Below are 21195 nucleotides of genomic sequence, written 5' to 3'. Positions count from 1 at the left end.
CCTGCGCGTGCTACCGGTACATCGTGCCAGCCACTTCACTAAAGGTTGGTCGCCGAGCGGCCAGGCAGCGGGTGCACCCGCCTGGTAATGTCCTGTACAAACAAAGCACCTGTCTCCCAACACACTGGCTGGCGCTTATGTTGCCCCGCTTGTTTCGGTTGTTGACATGATACCGCCCAAGTCGCACTCCATCCAGCTCGCGGCACGCAGAGCACAGCCGCATCCTCACTGTAACTGCCCCGTAACGCTGCACGCGTGCCTGTGTTCATACCGCAGCCGGCGGGTGACATCCATGAGCACCATCAGCCACACACCCGCGAAGAAGGCCCAATTTGTCCTGGATTTGTATTGCACCTATTTACAGCGAATCAAAGCGCTCTTCAGGCACAGCCTTGTGAGTCCCTTGAAGGGTCGATTGCAACAAAGGCCGCGGCAAAGGCTGCGATGGCGCCCGCGAGCGCCGGGGGAACACCCAGGGGAGGCTTGAACTCAGGCCGCCCTCCAACACGGGCTCCTCACAGCGCGCAGCGCGTTTAACGAGCCGCCTTGCACAGGCCTGACATGACGGGCAACTTGACACCCAGTACAACTCACGACATGGACGACACACAAAAAACAGGTCACAATGGGCATCAAGGCCAGACTAGGGAAGAAAACACCTGCTGCTGCTGCTGCTACTGCTGCTGCTACAAAAAGAAAACGACCATGCCACTTCGCTGGCTGAGGACGGCATTGAAACACGCGTCAATACCAGCACACGCCCCAATCCATCCCTGTGCACGCTCCTCCTTCCAGGTGCTCGCCGCTTGCTCAGAGGTTGCTGGGCCTGAAGAGGTTGAAGCCGTCACCGGCCGTGGAGCCAATCATGCCGGGAATCTGCGCGTGCCAGTGCAGCTCCTTGATGTCAGCCTGGCCCGCGTGAACGAAAAGAAGCTGCGCGGGCAGCTCCTCCTGGAGTTTTAGAGGGTGAGAGTGCAGGTCTCGTCAGCGGCTGGGGAGCGCGGCTGTCGCAGAGGGGGAGCACAGACGGGGGAGCGCACCAGCAGGATGGAGCCCAGCTGCGCCGCAGTCAACTGCGCCATGACCAGTGGCCACCCATGGGCCAGTGCACGCTGACGAAGCAAGTCATGACTGACTACGCTGCCACCTCTGCACCTGAATCCAAGCACACCCACGCCCAGCACACGCATGCGCACCTGCGGCACCGCGTTGCCCTCTGGCGCCAGCGCCTCCTCCTCCTCAGGGTCGCGCTCCAGCGCAAGGTCCCAGACTGCCAAGCTGTTGTCGGCACCAGACGTCGCCAGCATGGACGACTCGTACGGCGACCACTCCACGCTCGTGACGGCGCCCCTGGCGAAGGGAGGTGGAGGTGCCGTAGCGAGGGGCGGGCGGTGATGAGGGCAGGGCGCCCAAACCGCTCAGGTGCTCTCTGCTTCGGCCTAGCAGGCTTTCCCATCCTCCCCCGACCACAGCGTGCCGTTTGCAACGCAACAAGGACACCCCCAGGCTGCCCATCAACCCTGCCCAACCCCTGCACCCCATCAACAGCCCCGGGCTCACTTGTGGAAGGCAAAGTGGCTGACAAAGCCGCCGTCCTTAAACGCCCGCAAGTCCCAGATGCGCAGGCTGCCGTCGTCGCCGCCCGACGCCAGCATGTAGGTCACCAAGGCGTTCCAGCCGATGACGTTGACGTCGCAGTCGTGCGCCGCCACGCTGAGCATGCTGCGCCCCCGCTCGCGCGTGTCCCAGATTCGGACCGTTTTGTCCACGCCACAGCTGGCAAACACGGTCTCCTCTGTGTGGCTCCAGGCAATGTCCTCGACGCTGTCCTCGTGGCCATTGTACACACCGCTCACCGCCCAGCCGCCGCCTTCGGCCGGCTCCCACACGTGTAGGTGGCGCTTGCAGTCGCCGCTGGCCAGGCGGCCGGCTTTGACGGGGGACCACCCCAGGGCAAAGCCCTCCATGGAGTGGGTGTGGCTGGCCAGGGGGTTGAGCTGCGAGGGGCATGGGAGGGGGGAGGGAGACAGGAGGGGTATGAGGTTGACCAGCGACGTTCTCAACCGTTTTGTTTGTCGTTGCATGGAAAACAAGTCTCGGGCTCAGATACCGTCATAGTTGATCCTCAACGGCGCGCACAATGCCGTTGTGCACGCCTGCAGAGGTTTGATTAGATTAGATGTTTGCGTCATCAGCGCCCAATCAAAACAGAGTCACAATCAACACACCCATAACCCGTAAACGCATGCGTGCATCAAATCAGGTCAAGGTGACACATCAAGGCTCAGATACCGTCATATTTGATCCTCAACGGCGTGCACAATGCCGTTGTGCACGCCTGCGGAGGTTTGATTAGATTAGATGTTTGCGTCATCAGCGCCCAATCAAAACCTACCCACAATCCATACACCCGATCAACACACCCATAACCCGTAAACGCATGCGTGCATTAAACTTGGTCAAGGTGATACATCAAGGCTCAGATACCGTCATAGTGAATCCTCAACGACGTGCACAATGCCGTTGTGCACGCCTGCGGAGGTTTGATTAGATTAGATGTTTGCGTCATCATCACCTTGTCGGTCCCCGACACGCCACGCATTGCACACAGCAATGGCCACCACACGCCAATCAAAAGGCTCAGATACCGTCATAGGTATTCCTCAGCGGCGCAAGCGCCTACAGAGAGCTGGGATTAGTCAAGTTCGTCATCAGCGCCTCAAAATCAACAAACATGTGCAGGAACCTGCAAACACTACACCGCTTGAAAGGCTCAGATACCGTCATAGGTACTCTTCAGCGGCGCAAGCGCCTACAGAGAGCTGGGATTAGTCAAGTTCGTCATCAACGCCTCAAAATCAACGAACACGTACAGAACATTAACAAACCCCACACCCGTTGAAAGGCTCAGATACCGTCATAGGTACTCCTCACCGGCGCAAGCGCCTGCAGAGAGCTGGGATTAGTCAAGTTCATCATCAATGCCTTCTTCCGACCCCAAAACCCTAAAATTACACAATCACACCGACTCGCAGGAAGCTGCATGCCTCTTCCTGCAGGCATGCGTGTGCGCGTGTCAAACCACCAACTCTTCACTCTCGGCATACACACTAGCAGGCTGGAACTCCAGACAAAGCCTCCCAAATGCTTTGGCCGAAAGCCAATCACCCCAGCACCCACCGTGACCTTCTGGGGCTTTGCCGCTGGCAGCTGCTCCTCCGCGGCCAGCTCGGCCAGCTGTGCGCTGACGTCCAGGATGCGAACCTGGCGGTTGTCGTTCCAGACCGCCAGAACGCCTGGCCGCTGCGGCATCGCCCGTATCCGGTTCACACCGCTGTTCTGCTGGACCAGCCTGGTGCAGCGGGGTGCGAAGGGGGTGCGGGGCGGGCAGCATAACGCGCGGTGGGTCAGGTCACCTTGTGTGCTGCTGCTGCCAACGGGGCCGTGATCCTGTTAATGGCCCTGCTGCACCGCAGCTGCTGCTGCGTAGATGACTTTGCCGTCAAGCAAAAGCGTGCGAAAGGGGCGGCACACTGATGGCCTAAGCCTCTGCCTGCACACAGCATTTCAGCGACCGGTCGCGCCTCAAGACGCCCTTCCCTACGCCGCACCCCGCCCACCTGTAGTGCATGCGCGCCGGCGGCTCCCTGTCGTCCTCGTCATCGCTCGCGTCCATTTCACTGTCGCTGCCGCCCTCCGACCCGCTGCTGCTCTCGTCACTCGAGGACTCGTCGTCGTCACCGCCGCCGCGCCGCCGCTTGCCGTCGCGCTTGCCGTGGCGGCCCTGGCCGAGTGCGGCAAGTTTGAGGACCGCGATGTGGTTCTGCCGCGCCTGCGCGGCCTGCGTGCCGGCGACCATGAAAACGGTGTGCGGGAACGCGGCGCGCGGCGCCCCCAGGTCGTCGCGTAGCATGTCGAAGCTCAGGCAGGGCCACTCCAGGTTGAAGCGATGGAGGCAATCGTAGGCCGTGGGGTCGTAGTCAAGCTCCTCATCCTCGCCGACGGGGTCCAAGCCGGGGCGCCACACCTGCAAGGACAGCAGGTGTGCGACGAGGGGCTGAGGCAGGTGGGCGACGAGGAGGCATTGAAAGGGACCCAGGGCCGCAGCAGCAGAGAAAGCGCACATGAGCAGCAGTGGCCGCCGCTCAGGCGCACGTGCGCATACGCCACGCTCACCGACGGCGCTCCGGCATCGCCTGGGTCTGTATCCATGCTGCTGCTGCCGCCAGGACCGGAGCGCGCGCCGGCTGCTGCCGCCGCTGGCGCCTGCAAGCAAAGCATGACCGCAGCGGGTCAGAGCTTCTCCATGACGGAGAACATGCGTTGAAGCGCGTGTACGAGCGACTGACGCACCTTTTGCGCCTTCTTCTTCTTGCCCGCTGCCTTTTGAGGCTTCCGCATCGCTGCTGCGGGGCGCGCAGCCCGCGCGCGCTGCTTGTAGTTCACAGGTTGTGGGTTTTATGCGGTACAAGAGCCCGCGGCTGAACCAAGAGCGACCTGGGACGGAACGATGGCCGCCGTCTGTCGCGAGGCGACAATGGCTTGTTCCCAAGACGAACGATCGAAGGAGTTATGGTAAATATCAAACATTGACCAGTTACCGAAGCAGGCACTCTCATCAAAGCAAGGTACGGTACACCATAGTGGCGCCTCTCGGCGGCTACACATGCGCTTGGCGCAGTGCTCGTGTTGTGGCACTAGTACCGTCCACTACCGCGCGAGCTTTCAGAAATGATGATGGGGAGTTATTCCTCAAACTGATGGTCGGAGGTTATTGCAACTCAGGACCTGACAGCATGATCGCGGTCTTGAAATGAGGATATTTTGACCAACACAGAGCGCGCTAAATTTGTTATGCGCACGCGGCATGGCAGCAATCTAAGGAGCTGCGACACCAGCACCTGCACCTGGCAGTGGCGAACTGGCTGAAAGCATGCTGGGCAGGTATCGCCACTCCGGTCGTCCACTGGGCAGGTGTCATGGCCTTGAGCCTGCTGGATGCTGCACCACTAAGTGGACACATAAGATTGTTGACACAGAGTGCTTTTGATTCAGGGCCAACCTTGCCCCAACACCACTGTTGTGCTGGCCAAGGTGCTTCAAATATCACCGTGCCCTCCTTCATGCCAGTGCGTGCTGCATGCCAGTTTTGAGTAAATGAGATCAAGTTCCTTCGGAAGGTTGATGATGGAATATCCAAACAGGCATTTCAGCAGATCGATTGGGGCCTGTACCCGCTGCAGGGCGGGTGATCGAGGCACGTGACCGCCGCACATCTGGCGACCCCCTGCCATGGCGGCGTTGGTGCAGCCATGCGAGAGGCGTGGCGTCTGGGAAGGGGCTAGTCGTAGAGATCAATAGATCGCCGGCGTACGTTTGCCATCGCGTTGCTTGTGGCAGTGGCGTCACAGGCGCAGCAAGGACGAAGGTGCCAAAGGGTGCACGAGGGCAGCGCGCCAGCAGTTGAGGCGTGCGTGTTGCGGAGGGCATCGTCGCTTATTGTGTGAGGATCCTCAAATCCAACCTGTTGCTGCTGCACAGCGCAGCAATGTCATGCGGGACATAAATCCCCAAAAGCCGTCGAGACATTGTCAACTCAAGCCTCCGGTGGTTGTAACTGCTAGCGTTGAAGTGATGCCCTCAAGTCAGGCGCGTCACAAGCTTGAGCTCAGCAAAGAGGAGCTGCCCCGCCTTGTTTTTGGCCCGCTGCAGCGCGATGCTGATGAAGCGGCCCTGTTGGGGTGGATTATGTTTTGGCGGGAAGAGGGAGTGTGACGAGACCGGCGATGGTTTGCAACTTTGTGTCAGTGTGCTCAGGGCCTCCGCAATGCGGTTCATGACACGGCGCCCATAAAGGGAGCACGCCAGTTTGGGGCGGAGGTCTCACATGACATGGGGCCGAGCTGCTTCCTCGTACCAACCACCAACCCTACGCTCACCTTGGGGAGTGCCTGGGTGCCTGCGCTGCCGCTCAACGCGCACTTGAGCACAGAGCCAGTGGTGCTGTTGGCCTGCGCAGCCAGGGGGAGTGTCAAGGTGCCACACAGCGTGGCACTGGTCCTGCGGCGTGGCAGAGGAGGGAGGCAGTGGGCGAGGAAGGAGAGGCGACGGAGAGGCAGACGACTGCCTGCTGTTGATCGTGCCTGCGCATACTGTAGCACATCGCACCACAGTGCAGTGCTACCACAGCACGTCGTGGGGCGGCACGGCACGACACGGGCACGGCACAGCACGGTGCGGCCCAGCGCAGCCAGCACAGTGCAGCACCTGACAGAATAGCATACACCAGTTGCAAAACGGCCCCCGGTTTGCAAGGGGTGTGCATGCCTTTGAGAGGTGTGTGTGCCACAGGCTCAGGGCACATAAAACAGGGCCAGTGCAGCCACCGACGAAAACTTCTTTGCGCACACCCACGCGCACCCTGTGTAAAGCTTGGTCTTCTTGGAGGCCACTGTGCTCACGCGCACGACCAGGCTGTCTGTGGCAAGGTAGTCCTTGATTGGCAGGACCTCGTTGGCACGCAGCGTGGGTGCAAACAGGGCCACAGACTCGACAGTCAGGTTTGACTGCAGGTCGATCTGCGTTGGGGGATCAGTATGGTGACGGGTCAGGAGGTTGGGGGCTGCAGCTCATTGTGTTGCGCCGTGCGAGTGAGTCTGACATGGGTGCAAGGAGCAAGAGCGAGCAGGGCGATCAGCACCGCGAGCATGAGCGCGCGCACCTCGAACCAGGGGTTCTTGGAGGAGCCTGTGAGGATGAAGTCGTCGAAAACACCGTTCACTGCCAGCGCTGCGGTGCCGTTGACCTTGCGCTTTGTGGTGCGGAGCTTGACAGCCTGGAAATGGAAGCACAGGTGCAAGTGCGGCAAGGTGACCGTGTGGCGGCAGGGTGCAGTATCCAGCAAAGGCTACCAACGGGGGGGGGGGGTGCAGTTGGGCATGGGTGGGTCAGCACATGTTGCAGCTGACAGGTCCCAGTTTCTGTGACCTCGCATCAGGTGCGTTTGTGCCACACCAGCGCCCCGCCCCTGACGCACCCTGGTGCTGGACTGCTTCACGGGCAGCGCAGACACCGGCAGGTTCTGAGGGCACAGTAGGGCGCCCGGATTGACGCTGCAGTCGCCGATGCGGCCGTCCACCGCTGGCGCTATGGGCGTGAACGTGGCAATGTAGGCTGACAGGACCTCGTTGAGGGGCCGTGAGGTGTCGATGATCAGGGGGGCGTCACCCAGCACGGTGTACCTGGTAGTGGGGATGGCCGGGGGCGCGGTGGTGGTCATGGTGGGGGGTAGGGACGCCAGCGAACGCCCGCAGGTGGGACCAAGGGAGCAAGGGCTGTGCAGTGCATTGCTGTGCAGAACAGTTCACCACATCTTTTGGATCCCGCAAGTGTTGACTGCAAACACTCCCATTTTCCGGGGGTGAAAAAGAGAGATAGCAAGAAGCTTCTGAACAAACACCCCAGATGACAACGTGTGTGCCGTGGCTGGTTGTGTGATCACGAAACAGGACCGCAGATCAAGCACAGTGTCACGCGCACCCGTCCCCGGCGGGCACGAGGCCCATGAACTGGTTAGTCGCGACGATGACATCCCCGGTGTACTGCACTCCCAGCTCCCGGCCGTCATCCAGGACGACACGCCCCAGGCGCTGAGCAGCCGGCTGGGCGGAGGAAAAGGCGTAACGCAGGCCGGCTACCTGGGAAGACGGAGAGGTGCGAATATGATGTTGCTCGGTCATGCTCAGGAGGGTTGGCAGAGATAGCACGATAAGCTTGGGTGCAGGCAGCAACAGGTGGGCGTGCGGGAGGCCGATTATACCGGGGGTGGCGCCTGCACGATTACCAAAGGCGACACACTGTCCTCTTTTTAAAAGACATTTCTGCCACCCCAGAGGAAGGACACTAGGATTTGCCGAGCACCTGAGGGAAACGGCCAGCGGGCGCCGTGGCCGACCACTGGGAGACGCCGTTCTGCAGCGCCGCGATGACGTTGGCGGCCGACACGCGCTTGACCACGACGTAGTTGCCAAAGGGCGAGACGGTGATGAGGTCGCCCTGCTTGATGGTGCCCGCGGGGATGGAGGCACGGATACCGCCACCGTTCTGGATCGAGACCAGGGGCAGGCCCTTGAGGGCCGGGTCTGCCAGGATGTTGGTCTTGGTCTGACACGCGGGACCGACGGGGGTTGGAGAGTGAGGGAGGGATGGTGTGAGGAGGCGCGTTTATGCTAGTGGGCACGCAGCAACGGTTCAAGTGCTTGGATGCGAGAGTGCATGCGTAATCTTTGGGTTTCGCCCTCATGTGGGAAAATGCTGGCGGCTGCAGCTGTTCATGCACCCAAGCTCAAGCTGTGGGCCCCCCGGCCAACTTGACCACAACCCAGTCAGCCTGCCCCCGCGCATGGCTGCCCAAATTCCTCCCGGCAAAGCGGCCCCCACCCTTTCCCACCCCGCCCCTGCAGACGCTCACCTTGATGAACCACTGGATGGCGTCGCAGAACAGGTTGCCCAGGTTGGTCTCCTTCTGGCGCACTGGGTTGGCCAGCGTCGCGTCAGGCGTACCCGCCAGGCCCGTGGTGCCGGTCAGGTAGACACTGCTGGTGCCTGAGGGTGAGTCCAGGTTGAAAAGGGCCGCAGCAGCGTTGATGCCGCTCTGTGAGCTGCAGTACAAAGGCAAGGCAAGACGCCGCAGGTTGGGAAGGCGAGGTCCAACCACTTTGGTGTTGATGGTGGAACAAGATCATGACAGGCGAGTGCGTCGGGCACGACCTGGCTATAGCGCCGCGGCAAGCCGCGTGCCCGCCCTAGGCACTTGGATTGCGGCCGACAACACCCGAGCTGAGAGCGGCACCCGGTGGTTGCACGCACCGACCACCTCTGCAGCCAGGGCGTCCACGGGACCACGCAGTGCAAGGAGCAGAGCGTCCGTGGCATTGTCCGAAGCGACGGGGTTGGAGCTGTCGGCGCCTCCCAGCAGCAGCGGCTTGCCGCTGATGGCGGTCAGATCCCCCGTGGCAGAAAAGACTGTGTCGAGGACACCCAGGTACCTGCCAGTGCCCAGAGCACGTACGATGGGAGGAATCAAACTGCATGCAGCCTGACTGTTCTTGGCTACGGGATTTTATAGAAGAAGTTGATGCTGGCATATGACGCACTGCACACCCATCCGATTGGCTGCCACAGGCCCCGCAAGGCCCTGCGACCAGCAAGAGTCCACACTGCAACGGCGGAGAATCAGGCTACCTGGATCCCCACAGAGCTGATGTCACCGGGATGCTCTTGGCGCCGTTGGCCACGGGCCGGGGGTAGGCACCAAACACAGGCGTCGTCTCAGCCACGGTCATCGGCTTCACCAGCAGTGCAGGCGGCGTCCCGGTGTAAAACAGGCTGTGGGAGTGGCCCCCAATGATGAGATCCACGTCAGCCAGGGCGGGGTTGGCGGCAAGTGCCACGTCCACGTTTGCCCCAACGTGGGTCAGCGCAATGATGATGTTGGCGCCCGCGGCCTTGGCGCTCGCCGCGCAAGTGGCCAGGGAAGTGGCTGGGTCGCTGAACACAAGGTTGGGGCCTGCAAAATGGGCACGCAAGGCACGGAATCAAGCCGGCTCAACGGGTGACTATAATGCCGTTTGTGTGGTGCACCTGGCCTGCACAACGTTCAGATGTCTTGCAAAACGCAGCTCGGTGCGTGACACTCCTTGTATGAACCGCTTCGTAGTGCGCAGAGCTTGCGGCTGAGAATTCAATCGGCGTTGTCGCAGCAACATGGCCTACGCCAGCGCCCACCACACATGCGCGCGCGCACACACACACACACACACATACACAAACACATACACACACACACACGCACCCGGGGAGGAAGAGGAGGGTGTGTCTGCTGTGGTGAGGCCAATGATGGCCACCTTGGCACCGCTTATTGGCAGGGTCACCAGGGCAAACGGCTTGATGTTGCCCGCTAGGAGGGGCTCCTTGCTCGAGTCAATGTTGCAGCTGGTCGTAGTGGTATTGAGCAGGCCCAGGTAGGGGCCCAGAACAGCTGGGCTGTAGTCAAACTGGCGGTGGCGTTCGCAGGACGGAGTGAAGGTTGAAAGGGCAACAAGCCGCACTAGCTAGCTTGCTGCTGGTGCTCATGCACAGGCAATATGTACGTGGTGTAAAGCATGAAAGCGGCCGCAACCTGAGTTTTTCTCTCAGCGACGAGTCGATGTCACAAAATAAGCAGCAGAGCATGGGGCCGTGTTGTTTGGCACAGCTGAAATTGGCACGGCCGACAATGCCAGCATGTCGAAGTCATGCAAGCTGCACCTCATGGTTGCCAGGTGTGAAGGCGTCCAGGCCTATGAGGTTCAAGAACCGCTGCGCCACATGGATGCCGTTTCGCGAGTACACAAAGTCCCAGGTTGTGCCCTGGAACTGATCGCCTGTGCAACAAGAGCGTGGGGATGGGGAGTGCAGTCATGCGACGCAGGGGCAGCCCAATGTGAGACAATGTGTGCGGCATGGCAATGCGCAAGTGGTGGGCTCATTGCATTGGGGCCGGTCAGCGAGGGCTAGCGCACATGCACTGGACTCACACATGCATGAACACCTTGCGCACCATCAACACTTGATTTAACCCCGGTGTGCCTGTATCGCACCGATTGGGCTTGCTGTCAAGTCTCGACCATTCTCCGTCTCCCACCCAACACAGCATCCCGGATGAACCCTCCGTGTTGCCAGTCGCTCAGAAGTTCTCCCTGCCACCTGCAACTCCCCTGCTTCCGCCCTGCACTTGAGGCCTGTTGTACTGCTGACCCAACCGAAAGCAGGCAGCCCCCTCACCTGCGTGCAGCACCAGGATGTCCTGCCCTGCAGCCGCCGCATCCTTGCGTGCCTGCTTCACGGCTGTGGCAATGCGCGAGAATCCCCCAAAGCACTGCGCCTGTGCCGCCGCGGTCAGGCCGCAGGGGCCGAACGAGCTTGTGGCAGGGTCGAACCTGCAAGAAGGGCGAGCCGGACGCTTGCATGATCATCAACTGGGCTGAAGTCCTTGAGTGCCCTTGCCTGACGGGGCAGGCGGCCTGTGAGTGCATGGCGCAAATTTGCGGCTGCGGCGCCAGGGGTGGCGCCAGCATCAAAGTCCAAAAAGTGCATCTAGGGTCACCATGACGGTGGCTGCGGCGACTGTGCGCCACTGGCCCACCTGGCGTGGTTGTCGTTGATGTGCACGATCTTCAGGTTCAACGCCATGCTGTGGTGTGAATAAGGTGGGGCCGGCGAGGCGGGGTTCAGCAGGAGGGGTGCGAGTGTTTTGTTTTGTTGCCGACGGGGTGTCATCGGGAAGGCCTGAGCCGGAGGGGGCCCGCTGGCGAGCCCAAAATGGTCCATGCACGCTCCGTCAAGGCATGACATGCACGGAAAAGTTCTGCTGGAATGAGTGGAGTTTTTGCGCCTGCAAGCCCCGCAGCCCTCTGTGGCAGCAACGCACGGAGGCACCAGAAAGCATGCTCCTCGCGCACCAGGGCAGCAGCCCGCCAAACGCCAGCAGCGCCACCATCAGCACGGACGGCCCCATCTGAGGCATGGTGATGCCGGGCATGGGAATTCTGGATGCGTGATGGGACAGGGAGAGGAGGGGGTGGGATGAAATGGGGATTGTGGGGAGTGTCCCCAATATGAGCCAAGGCGGCGTCACCCGATGCGGCATCCACAGGGCATCGCAGGGCACGTTCCCACGGTGTGATGGCCACCGACACAAGAGGACAAAGCAGGGGCAGGCCTCCAAGCAGCAGGACGTCGGCAGACTGGGTACAAACCTAGCATTCAGTTAAACTGTGTTCCGCGGCCCTTGTCCAAGCAGCACACAGAAGCGCTGCACCAAGCAGTGCGCGCACTGCGCACGGAGCGCAAACCCTGCCCATGTCCCAGCGCGGGAAGTACTCGGTTTGCAGACGTGCTAAAGTCAAATTCAATCGAAACGCGAGTACCGTGCCGCTGCGACCTTACGGTAGTCTTCGTCGGAGTGTCTGACAGCGAACTCCCGGCCACGCATGCGCCACATAGGGCGTCTGACCCATTACCAATTCAGGCACTTCAGACATGCTGTTGCGCTTGATGACTTCATATCTCAAGCACTGCGCAGGTGGCGTCACCCCAATGGGCGATGACTTTGATGACGACGGCAGTGCAAGTGCGCAGTTCAACAATAACTCAACTACCGTCGGTGCGTAGGGTGCGCCAGCCGCGGCTGTGATGCAATGGATGACAATATCTAGAGAGGCTCCAGGCGCAGCAGGCTAGTCCATCTGGCTGGCCTGTGGTTGTTTCCTTGCCACAGGAGACGGGACTCGAATGTCCTGTGTGGGAAGGGCAATTGCACAAGCAGAGTCTTGGAGCAAGCACCCCAGATGTGCAGAGCACACATGGATTTACATACTCACACAACCACTCCTGCACTCGCACGTTCCCGCCAGTCACCCAACGTGTTCCCCCCTTCCCCAGATCTTTCCCTGTACCTGCTCTGATGACCGCCGTGTCTTGTCATATTTTTAGCCTGGAGTGCGACAGCACCCCCCCCCCCCCCGGAAATCACGTCCCCGACCTCTTTTTAATTGTAGAGCAAACAGCCTCAGTATCAAATCTGAACTGCACGGGACATCCAAGGTGTTGGTGCGAGTGTGGCTAGCAACGTTCTTTTGTACCCATGCCGCTTTCCGGTCTAGCTGATGTAGAGAGATGTCAGGTATGAATTTTGTTGGGCAGGGGTCCTGCCCCATGCCTGCGCGCAACCCAGGACACATTTGGCACTGCATTTGCATCGGTTACTCTCAGCCGCAGCGCAGCAGTACCACAACAACCCCACTCACACCAGCACTCACAGCAAGAGCTTTGCAGAGGTCTGCAGAGAGCCACCGCCGCGGCAGTGCAAGCACAACGGATCCCCATACATGGGCTTGGTCGCCACGAGCCGCTATCTGCCCCTCAGCCACGACAACCACCATCATCACCGCCTGCTGCCGCCACGACGCAGCGGCCGACCAACCCGCCAGCTCCGCCAACGCCTCCGCGTGCCATGCTCCCCGCCTCCCCATAGCAATGCGTCCTTCACTTGGTGTCTTTCTTGACCCTGACCTTCTCCCGCTTCTTGAGTGAGTCCATGTGGGCGCGAAGGATGAGGGCGTATGACGCCTGGAATTTGACGTGCTGCTCCGCCGACAGGTGTGTGCTGATCTTGCGCTTGCCGTCTGTCGCGCGAATAAGGCAGCGGTGGTCGGCCTCGGCGACCTTGGCCTTGCCCTTGCGAGCCTTGAGCGAGCTTCGTTTCATGGTCACAAAGACTGTGCCCTTGCCCTTGTTGCGCTCGAAGAGCTTGTTGAGCTCATTTAGGAAGGGATCCGGCTCCAGCAGGACCATCACGCTGCAGTTGCTGCTGCTCCTGCTGCTGTTGTTGTTGCTGCTGCGCGTTTGGTGGAGGTGGTGCTGATGCTGGAGGGACGGCCGCGTCAATGCAGCAGGTGAGCAGCGCCTGCGGCAGGTGCATAGCGATCGCAGTTTTGGCTGCAGTTGCGAACAGGACAATCACCAATGCACTTTGGAACTGAAGGTACCAACCCGGCAAAGGCCTCCCATTCGGCCACATCAGTACAACACAGATCAATACTGCGCTCGACCAGCTGCGTCAGGAGACGAGCATGAGTCCCATTCGCCTACCCGGCAGGAGGCTGGTGACCAACGTCCAATCCCCCTCGAACACTCCACGTACGTCGTGATAAGGGCGCGCAGCTCAGATCTGCGCTTGCACACGGCGATCGTGGCAACTATACTTGACAAGCTTGCTCAACCAATGATTGCAAGCGTGTGGATTGGGGGGAGACAAAATGAGGTGGGGATTTGGCCGTAGAATGAAGTGCTCCTGTAGGTGAGCCGAGACCCCTGCCAAGACTTATGCACAGAGGGTCCGAGGTGCAGTGCGCATCCTCCCAAGGAGCCCGTGTGGCATACTGTGCGCCATGTTGCATGCAAGCACAGACTTCCACTTTATAGAGGGAAATGTGGCAATGAACGGAGGACGGTAGAGGGGCGGTTGCCTGTTGTAGACGGGGTGGGGCAAATCCGGCCTGGGGGCTGGCATTGATCCACCACAGGCGCTTACCCGGACCTGGCAGCTAGGCATGGGACAAAGCCTCTGATGCACTGACTGCTGGGCGCGACACGGCTGCTGGCGAGCAACAGCGCAAGTCGCAAGCAAGAAACACAGCCCTGGCCTGATTACAAGCAGGGAAAGCGGAACTGCTTTCCTCTTGAGCCAGCACGCGCCATTTGTCTCGCTTAGTCGTGCACGCAGATGGTGACATAAGGGTACGTATCAATGGTTTGCACAGAACGTTCAGTGCATCGTTCTGTGGGCATGCCACAACCTTGTCGTTTCGTTGAGCCTGCCTTGCCAAGGGAGCAGGACCGACCGCAAACGCAGCAGTACATAGTGCGGTGTTACGCAGGCTCACATCAATGTCGCACACTATGCCGACGATGATCGGGCAAAGCTCTTTCGTTGGGAGGGGGCTGTACCTTTTGCTTGTCGTTGCCGTGGGTTGTAGCAGGCGTGGGGGCGCTTCGGGTGGCGGTGGACGCGTTGGAGCAGCCAAGAGCACATCAAAGCCACAAGGGGTGTGCAGACGGGGGTTGGTGCGATGGCTCGGCAGATATCCCCTGGTTCGGGCATGTGGTGAGTGATGCTGCAGGAAAGGCTAAAGCACCAGCACGCGGCGCACGCTGGGGTGACCCTGCAGGTGTGGGGATGGGAGAGAGGCGAAACGCTACAACGCGTGGCTAACAATTGGTTGCTTTCCAAGACCAGGAATGCTTCTTGACCCAATGGGAGGGCCTGGCAGGCGCATGGGATTGACACGGGTTGTGCTCTGGAACCCCGGGTGCCTCGGGCGGTCGCTGATCCGCACACGGCAGTGGACCCATACAGCACCCTGGCCTCCGATGCGCAGCGCGTGGTGACGAATCGGCCGTTTCATGCGGACAATAGGTATGCCATAAACCACCAATGTGCTGCCCAGACAGAGCTTGGGCAACATTGAATGTGGTCCGTAGTTTTGCGTTTGCCGAACCCGCAAAATGGCGCGCGAAGTAAGGTCGGCGGGGCGCTCACAGCTGCTGCGCGTCGATCACGGCCGCAGACGCGCCCTGTGCTGTGCGGCACGAGGGAGGAGACCAAGACACAGCAACGCGACGCTAATCTCAATCTCCCTCCAGAAGCAAATTCAGGGCCAGGCAAGAAAATGTGATGCAAATTTGACGACGCACTCTGTAGAAAGCAGCGAGGGCGCTGCGGCGCTGATGCGCCCTCCTGTGGTCGGCCTTCGATGGCCCCCAAAATCCCTTTGGTGGCAGCCACAGAGGCAGGTGCCAGCCTCGCACTAGACCCACGCATTTCACAAGTCCGACGAGCTGAGAATGAATTGCGCGCTGTGTGCGATCACGCATCATGGGGCAACCTTGTGCAGTCTTAAGCAGTGGCATCGCAGGCAGCTGCCCGCGATTGCCCAATCCCCCGCTAACAGTTTGCTTCTTGCTGGCCGGCCCTGGGCACGCTGCAGTGTCGCTACCACCACCGCTCCCGCCGCCACCCGCAGCAATCAGGCACAGGCGCCTGACCCCCTCGCTCGCCGACTGGGTCGCCAACTGGCCTGTAGGGGTGATGCATTTGATGCGAAACACCCCGCTGGCTGCTGCGCCATCATGGAAACTCCTCCATGGCGGGAGCACCCTTGGCCCGCGCCGCGACCACGCTGGCCGCCAGGGGGCATCCAGTGTGTGGCGGGATCGGCCCAGTGCCGCTGACAATGTCAAGGGTTGTGCTCGCGCGCATGCTGATGGCTGGCCCCACTCCATTGGCCCCGTGGCTGCCATGGTGGAACCTGACAACCACCACGGTGATGTCATCCACGACGCCCTCCTCCTCCACCAGCCATCGCTGGAAGGCCTCCTCGACAAGCTGCAGCAGGGCCGGGGGCGGGGGTGTGAGTGTGCATGGGCGCGCGCAAATTCGTGCGTTTGTGTGAAGTGTTAGGGGGGGCTTTGCGAAGGCATGATTGGCGACCCGGGCAGGCGGTTGAGAGTCTTGACTGACAAGCGCCAAGCATACAGGCAATCGAGCAGGGGAATTAGCGCTAATGGCATGCTACTCAGTGCTTGTGTCTCTGGTGCAGGGCTGGTTGACCCCCTTATGGCGGATTTCAAGGACATGTCCAAGCCTGTAGCACCGCGTTCAAACACCTGTGAGACTTTCAAATCAACTCACCGCCTCCCCTGCTTCCTCGGGATCATCCAGTGCCGCCACCAGCTCAACAGCCTCCTGGCTGCTGATGAACTCCCACACACCGTCTGAGAAAGGAGTTTGACAGGGGGAAGGGGGGGAACATCGCGGCAGGACAGACGAGAGCAACAGCGACGGTGAGGTCGCTCAGTGGGGCTGCCGCTGACAAGCGCCTGGGGCGGTCCCGCCGCACAGTGTGATTATGCGCCTCTCCCGTCGACTCTTGTCACTTGCTCGGCGCAGGCACGGCCTGATCATCAAGGCCACAAGAAGCCCAGCCCAATCGTGCATGGCCGCGAACCCGCCACCCACCCTCTCCCGCCACCCCCCCCCCCTGAAACCACGCCCACAACCAGCAAAGGCCCCTGTAGCACCTCAGCGCCCCTCTCAATCCACAGCCTATGGAGCCAAGTCTTCCTCCCTCCTGTCCCTATGGGGCTCGCCCATCACCTGAGGCCAGCACCATGAACCGGTCCTCTGGAGCCAGCGCCACCTGCTGGTGCTCCGGCTCTGACGACACACCCACCTGGCAGGGGGAGGTGCGCGAGGCAGCTGAGGGCTGGGGGTTTGAGGGAGTGCGTTTGAAATACTGCAGAGACAACAGTGTGGGCTGCACCATGTTGCGAGGCTGGCTGCAAAAACTTGAAGGCAACAGCTGCGGCATGCGATGGATTTAGTGCGCAACACCATCGCAACCCCGCAAACAAAACCCCATGCCCCTCAGCGCCCCACACGTGATACCTCTGCACAGGCCCATCATGCGCGCACCAGCAGCCCCTGCCCAGCCCCTCTTTCCCCACCCCCCCCCCCCACCTGGTGTGCCAGCTGGTCCCCGAGCGCGCGGCTCATGGCCAGGCCTGGGACCCAGGCGTACTGCAGCCACACGCGGTCAGGGCCCATGGGCTGGCCCAACTCGTCGACGAGCCTTCGAGAGGTTGAGGAGGCAAAAAAAGTTCGTGAGGAGGATGGAAGCGAGTCTGTGCAATCGGTGTTCGGAAGGCCGCGCGAGACGCAAGGCGGGCGCAAGAGCAGGTCGCAAGTTGATGCCGCGAGCAGGTGACCTCTGAAACACCTAGTTGACGTGGGATGAATCGAGCAAAGACGCCCCTGCCCTTTCCCTGCTGCGCAATCTGGCAGTGCTGCACGCCACGGCCAGCTGTGCGCGCACCTCTCCACTCGCCCCTGGCTGCGTAGGATGCGCTCCTTCTCTCCCGGGTTGGTGGGCTTGTGGTCTGCGGTCAGCTCCACCGCCTCCCACGCACCAGACGGCGACAGGCGGCCCAGCACGCAGCGGGAGTCGCCCACCCATGCCGTCGTCAGCTGTGCGCCCTGAGGGTGGGTACGTCAGCCCAGACCAGAGGGCGCGCATGTGGAAGAGTGTGTGTGACTGAGTGAGTGTGTGTGTGTGTGTGTGTGTGTGTGCGCGCGCGTCTCTGTGTGCGCGCACACGCGCGCCTGCATGCGTGCATGTGTGTGTCACAAACACATATGCACGCGCGTACCTACGTGCCTGTGCACAAATGCGAGCGCGCGTGCATGTGTGTGAGGGGCTGGCGACCCAGGCACTGCATTGATCCTGTGAAACCTATGCTGAGCGCCTGATCAACATACTTTGCGCCATTGCTGTGGGCACAACCAACCAGATGCGCAGCCCCCCATCCCGCCCACCTTCAGGTGTGCCACCACGCACGTCGACCCGCTGAACTCGCAGTCAATGCGGCTGCACCCCAGACGTGCGTCACACTCCAGAAAGCCCTCGGAAAGCGCGCGCATCGCGCAGTCGCCGCTGGCAAGGCGGTCCGCCAGCAGCAGCGGCAGATGCTGCTTGACAAACGACGACACCAGGTGGCCTGTCAAAGAGGTGAGGCAGGGGATGCGGGGCGGCGCAAGGTCACCAGCACATGAGCCGGCTGCAAGGCCGCAACAAATGCGCAGGCCCCCTCAGGCGACTAAAGCTGCTGCATGCACCTGTGATGGCAAGGAATCAGCCACCGACCGGCGGATGTTCCCATTCCCTGTAGCCTCAGTCCCAGAGCTCCTCCCTCCGCTCACCATGCGGGCCGTGCCCGTCCATAGCGCCAAACAGGCTCTCGTTGTCCCCTATGAATCGCTCAAACGCAAAGCAGCTGTCCTGATTGGTTTTCTTGTAGCCGGGCTCGCGCCCCGCGCGGCTCACACACGCGACAGACATGCCAAATGTGCGGAGAGGTCCCACGGTAGCGAAGTGGTCGCCCTCGCCGTCGCCGCCGGCCTCGCCGCCCCCCTCTGCCTTCAGGCGGGCAATGTCATTCTGCAGTGGTGGTGTTGGGTACCGTAATAGCACCGTGCTGCGTCAGCGAGAGATGCCATGGTGAGCAACCGCGAGCTGCACCAGCAGCCGGCGTCAAGGCAAGAGCCTGCCCAGGCCGGCTGCTGGCCTCTGGAGCAACTGTCCAACCCCACGAGCACCCCTTCTTGTCACGACAACGTCCCCTCGCGGCCAGCCCCAAACCAGCAGTGCGCACGTCGTTTGTGATGTACGACAGTCGTCGCCGCCGCGTGCCGCTGTTGCGCCGCACCACCTCCCCTTGGTCCGTTGGCAGCCGCGCGCCCTGCGCCTCCTTGGAGCCCTGCTGCTGCCCGCTGCCCTCGCATGCGCCGCTTGTGGGTTCGTTGGGGGCACCTGCCTGTGGCACGTGGGCGGCCTGTGGGGCTGCCCCTTTCTCAACTGGAGCTTTGGCCGCTCCAGGTTTGACGTGGCCCTGAGGCGTGAGAATCACAGGCGGGCAGGCAGGCAGGCATGTCAGGGGCCATGCTAAGGGGCCCGCGCAGAGACACGTCGCGATGCACGCGCCCCAGCCGTCAGCCGCACCGCAGCCGCGGCAACATGCAAATCGTGTCTGATTACTGCCACATGCATGCTGATAGCGGCGATGGCGCGCTAGATGCCCAAGGGGATCGCCATGCGCAGGCGCACCCGTGATGATCGTGCCTGCACAGGCCGGGTGCTGCTCACCCTGCGATCAGCCCACACGGAGCTGCAGCCTGGCGGCTCACCTTTGCATCGGCGCTAACGCTCAAGCGCCGTGCGCGAGTCGTCCAGGCCTTGCTGCCATTGACCTCTGCGGTAGTGGACACGGAGAGCGGCGCGCTCGCAGGTGACGAGGGCAACGGCGCCGCGTGCGCGCGGTCATCGCGGGCGCCGGGAGAGTGAACCAAGAACGCTGCCGCCCAGACCAGCAGGCAGACCCTTGTCGAGGGAGATTTGCGAGGCCCAGGTATTTGCCATGCCGCACGCCCAGCAGCAGCGAGCCACCGCAGCTCCCCGTTCAGTGACAAACGGGGTGTATCGCCGGCGGCCAAACGACCTCGACGTGGACGCAGTGCAAGGCATCCGCCGCCTGAATCCATGCCGCACCCATAGGTTCAACGAGGCCGTCGCTCTCATCATCCGCCACGGCTGGGTTTGAGGAACACGCCTGACCCATGATAGAGGTGCTCGCAAGTTCGGGACTGTCTGGAGGCACTGTCGCCGTTGTATCCTCTAGCACTACCCTAGACAGACGCCCTCCGGCATAAAAATGCCCGTGCAGAGGGCCCAAGGCAGCGGGCGTTGTGGCCCCGCTCTCTGCAAAGTTCACAGACACCTCTCTGACACACCGGCAACAAGAACTTTCAATTGCAGTTTACTCTAACGAGCCCAGATCGCGTGGGGACGTACATATGCCACACCCTCGCGGAACGGCAGTCGAAGATATATCCGTAGTGATCGTTAGCGCCTATATGACCTTCGGGTTGTTGTGCTTTGCGATCAAAAGTCCTGCCATATCAATCAAAAGGCCGTCAAAATGCAGGTGTACTGTGGCAACAAGGCGGGGGCTCAGCTGCGCGGCGCCAGGTGAGGCCTCGAAGCTATTGCGCGAGTCGCGACAGCTTCAACGTGTTTTAATGGACCTCTGTCGCATCGCAGGGCGGCCTTCGCGACGGCCAGGCCCACTCTGCAGGTGAATGTGTGGGTTGCAGCGACCCGCTGGTGCCTGATGCCTGTGCCGGGGTGTCTGCTGCGGGTGAACACACTTCTTGAATCCCGATCTAACACTCCAGCGCCCTTCCTTGGGCTTGCAGGCACGCCAGTCGCGCTGCCGCGCGTCGGCGCAGACCGCTCAGGCGCAGGCGACCACAGAGGAGTTTGTCGAGGTGCGAGGCCCATTGGCGCGGGGGGCTCTGAAAAGGTTTATGGTGTCCGAAGTATTTGGGCAGCAGCGGCGGCGTGGAAATCGCGGCTGCGACCGCGGCGGTGTGGGCGTCTGTCCCTTTATGTCGACCGTCGTACGCGTCTGTCCCTCCGGCGAGGCGTGTCTTGATTCACGCTAGCAACAATGTGTGATCGCATATGTTGATGAGCGTGCTCCTCATATCTCGCTTGCAAGCCTTGCCCTCTCACCCTGGCTTCATTTTGACCCCCCTGATCCACAGGTTGACCTGCCCAAGCCGCTCGGCCTGCGCTTCGCACGCGGCAACGATGGTGGCGCGTATGTCGTGGCAAATGACCCCAAGCTTGGCAACACCGATCCCCGCATTGAGGTGCCCGTGCCCGGCGGGCTGCCTGCCTCGAGCGCGCAGGGGGTGCTGCTGTGCGGCCCAAGCCCTGCCTGGCTCACAACAGCAGTTTGCTGGCCCCCGCAGCACGGCTTGCCTGCCGCGGCAGCAGCATGTGTTGACGTTGTTGAGGGCACCGAGAAGCCAGCAGGCGCCGCCGCGTAACACAGCGCGCGACAAACACACTGCGGGACACCCTGCTTGCCGCACATCACGCTCTGCACCCGCACCTGCCGCTCTCCGTGCCTGTAACATGCCAACTTGCTGCCACCCACTCACCCACCCCATACCCACCCCCACAACCCTGC

General features: G+C 61.4%; 4 protein-coding genes across 4 annotated transcripts; all 4 read right to left on the bottom strand.

Annotated features, from left to right (window-relative positions):
* Positions 1-810: 810 nt before the first annotated feature.
* MNEG_0208 (hypothetical protein) lies at positions 811-4401 on the bottom strand (the record flags this gene model as incomplete). Its single annotated transcript, XM_014051304.1, has 7 exons — positions 811-951; positions 1197-1350; positions 1561-1997; positions 3181-3352; positions 3621-4027; positions 4177-4266; positions 4354-4401. The coding sequence occupies 7 exons, from the start codon at positions 4399-4401 to the stop codon at positions 811-813; spliced, it is 1449 nt and encodes a 482-aa protein (XP_013906758.1).
* A 1239-nt stretch (positions 4402-5640) lies between these two features.
* MNEG_0207 (adenosine 5'-phosphatase) lies at positions 5641-11566 on the bottom strand (the record flags this gene model as incomplete). The annotated part of the gene is made up of 15 exons (XM_014051303.1): positions 5641-5733; positions 5940-6060; positions 6421-6578; positions 6722-6835; positions 7037-7241; positions 7540-7697; positions 7921-8157; positions 8471-8604; positions 8869-9047; positions 9244-9568; positions 9854-10055; positions 10309-10424; positions 10825-10979; positions 11186-11233; positions 11502-11566. The coding sequence occupies 15 exons, from the start codon at positions 11564-11566 to the stop codon at positions 5641-5643; spliced, it is 2310 nt and encodes a 769-aa protein (XP_013906757.1).
* Positions 11567-13086: 1520 nt separating this feature from the next.
* Positions 13087-13395, bottom strand: MNEG_0206 (hypothetical protein; the record flags this gene model as incomplete). Its single annotated transcript, XM_014051302.1, has 1 exon — positions 13087-13395. The coding sequence occupies one exon, from the start codon at positions 13393-13395 to the stop codon at positions 13087-13089; it is 309 nt and encodes a 102-aa protein (XP_013906756.1).
* A 2335-nt stretch (positions 13396-15730) lies between these two features.
* On the bottom strand, positions 15731-19776 carry MNEG_0205 (hypothetical protein; the record flags this gene model as incomplete). Its single annotated transcript, XM_014051301.1, has 10 exons — positions 15731-15988; positions 16295-16377; positions 16760-16835; positions 17123-17234; positions 17478-17638; positions 17978-18159; positions 18362-18599; positions 18814-19050; positions 19346-19410; positions 19707-19776. 10 exons carry the CDS (start codon positions 19774-19776, stop codon positions 15731-15733), a joined length of 1482 nt encoding a protein of 493 aa, XP_013906755.1.
* Positions 19777-21195: the final 1419 nt, after the last annotated feature.

The sequence above is a fragment of the Monoraphidium neglectum genome (genome assembly GCF_000611645.1).
Source record: "Monoraphidium neglectum strain SAG 48.87 unplaced genomic scaffold scaffold00015, whole genome shotgun sequence".
NCBI lineage: Eukaryota > Viridiplantae > Chlorophyta > Chlorophyceae > Sphaeropleales > Selenastraceae > Monoraphidium > Monoraphidium neglectum.
The sequence above is the reverse complement of the archived record's forward strand: the minus strand, read 5'-3'. Positions and strand labels throughout refer to the sequence as shown.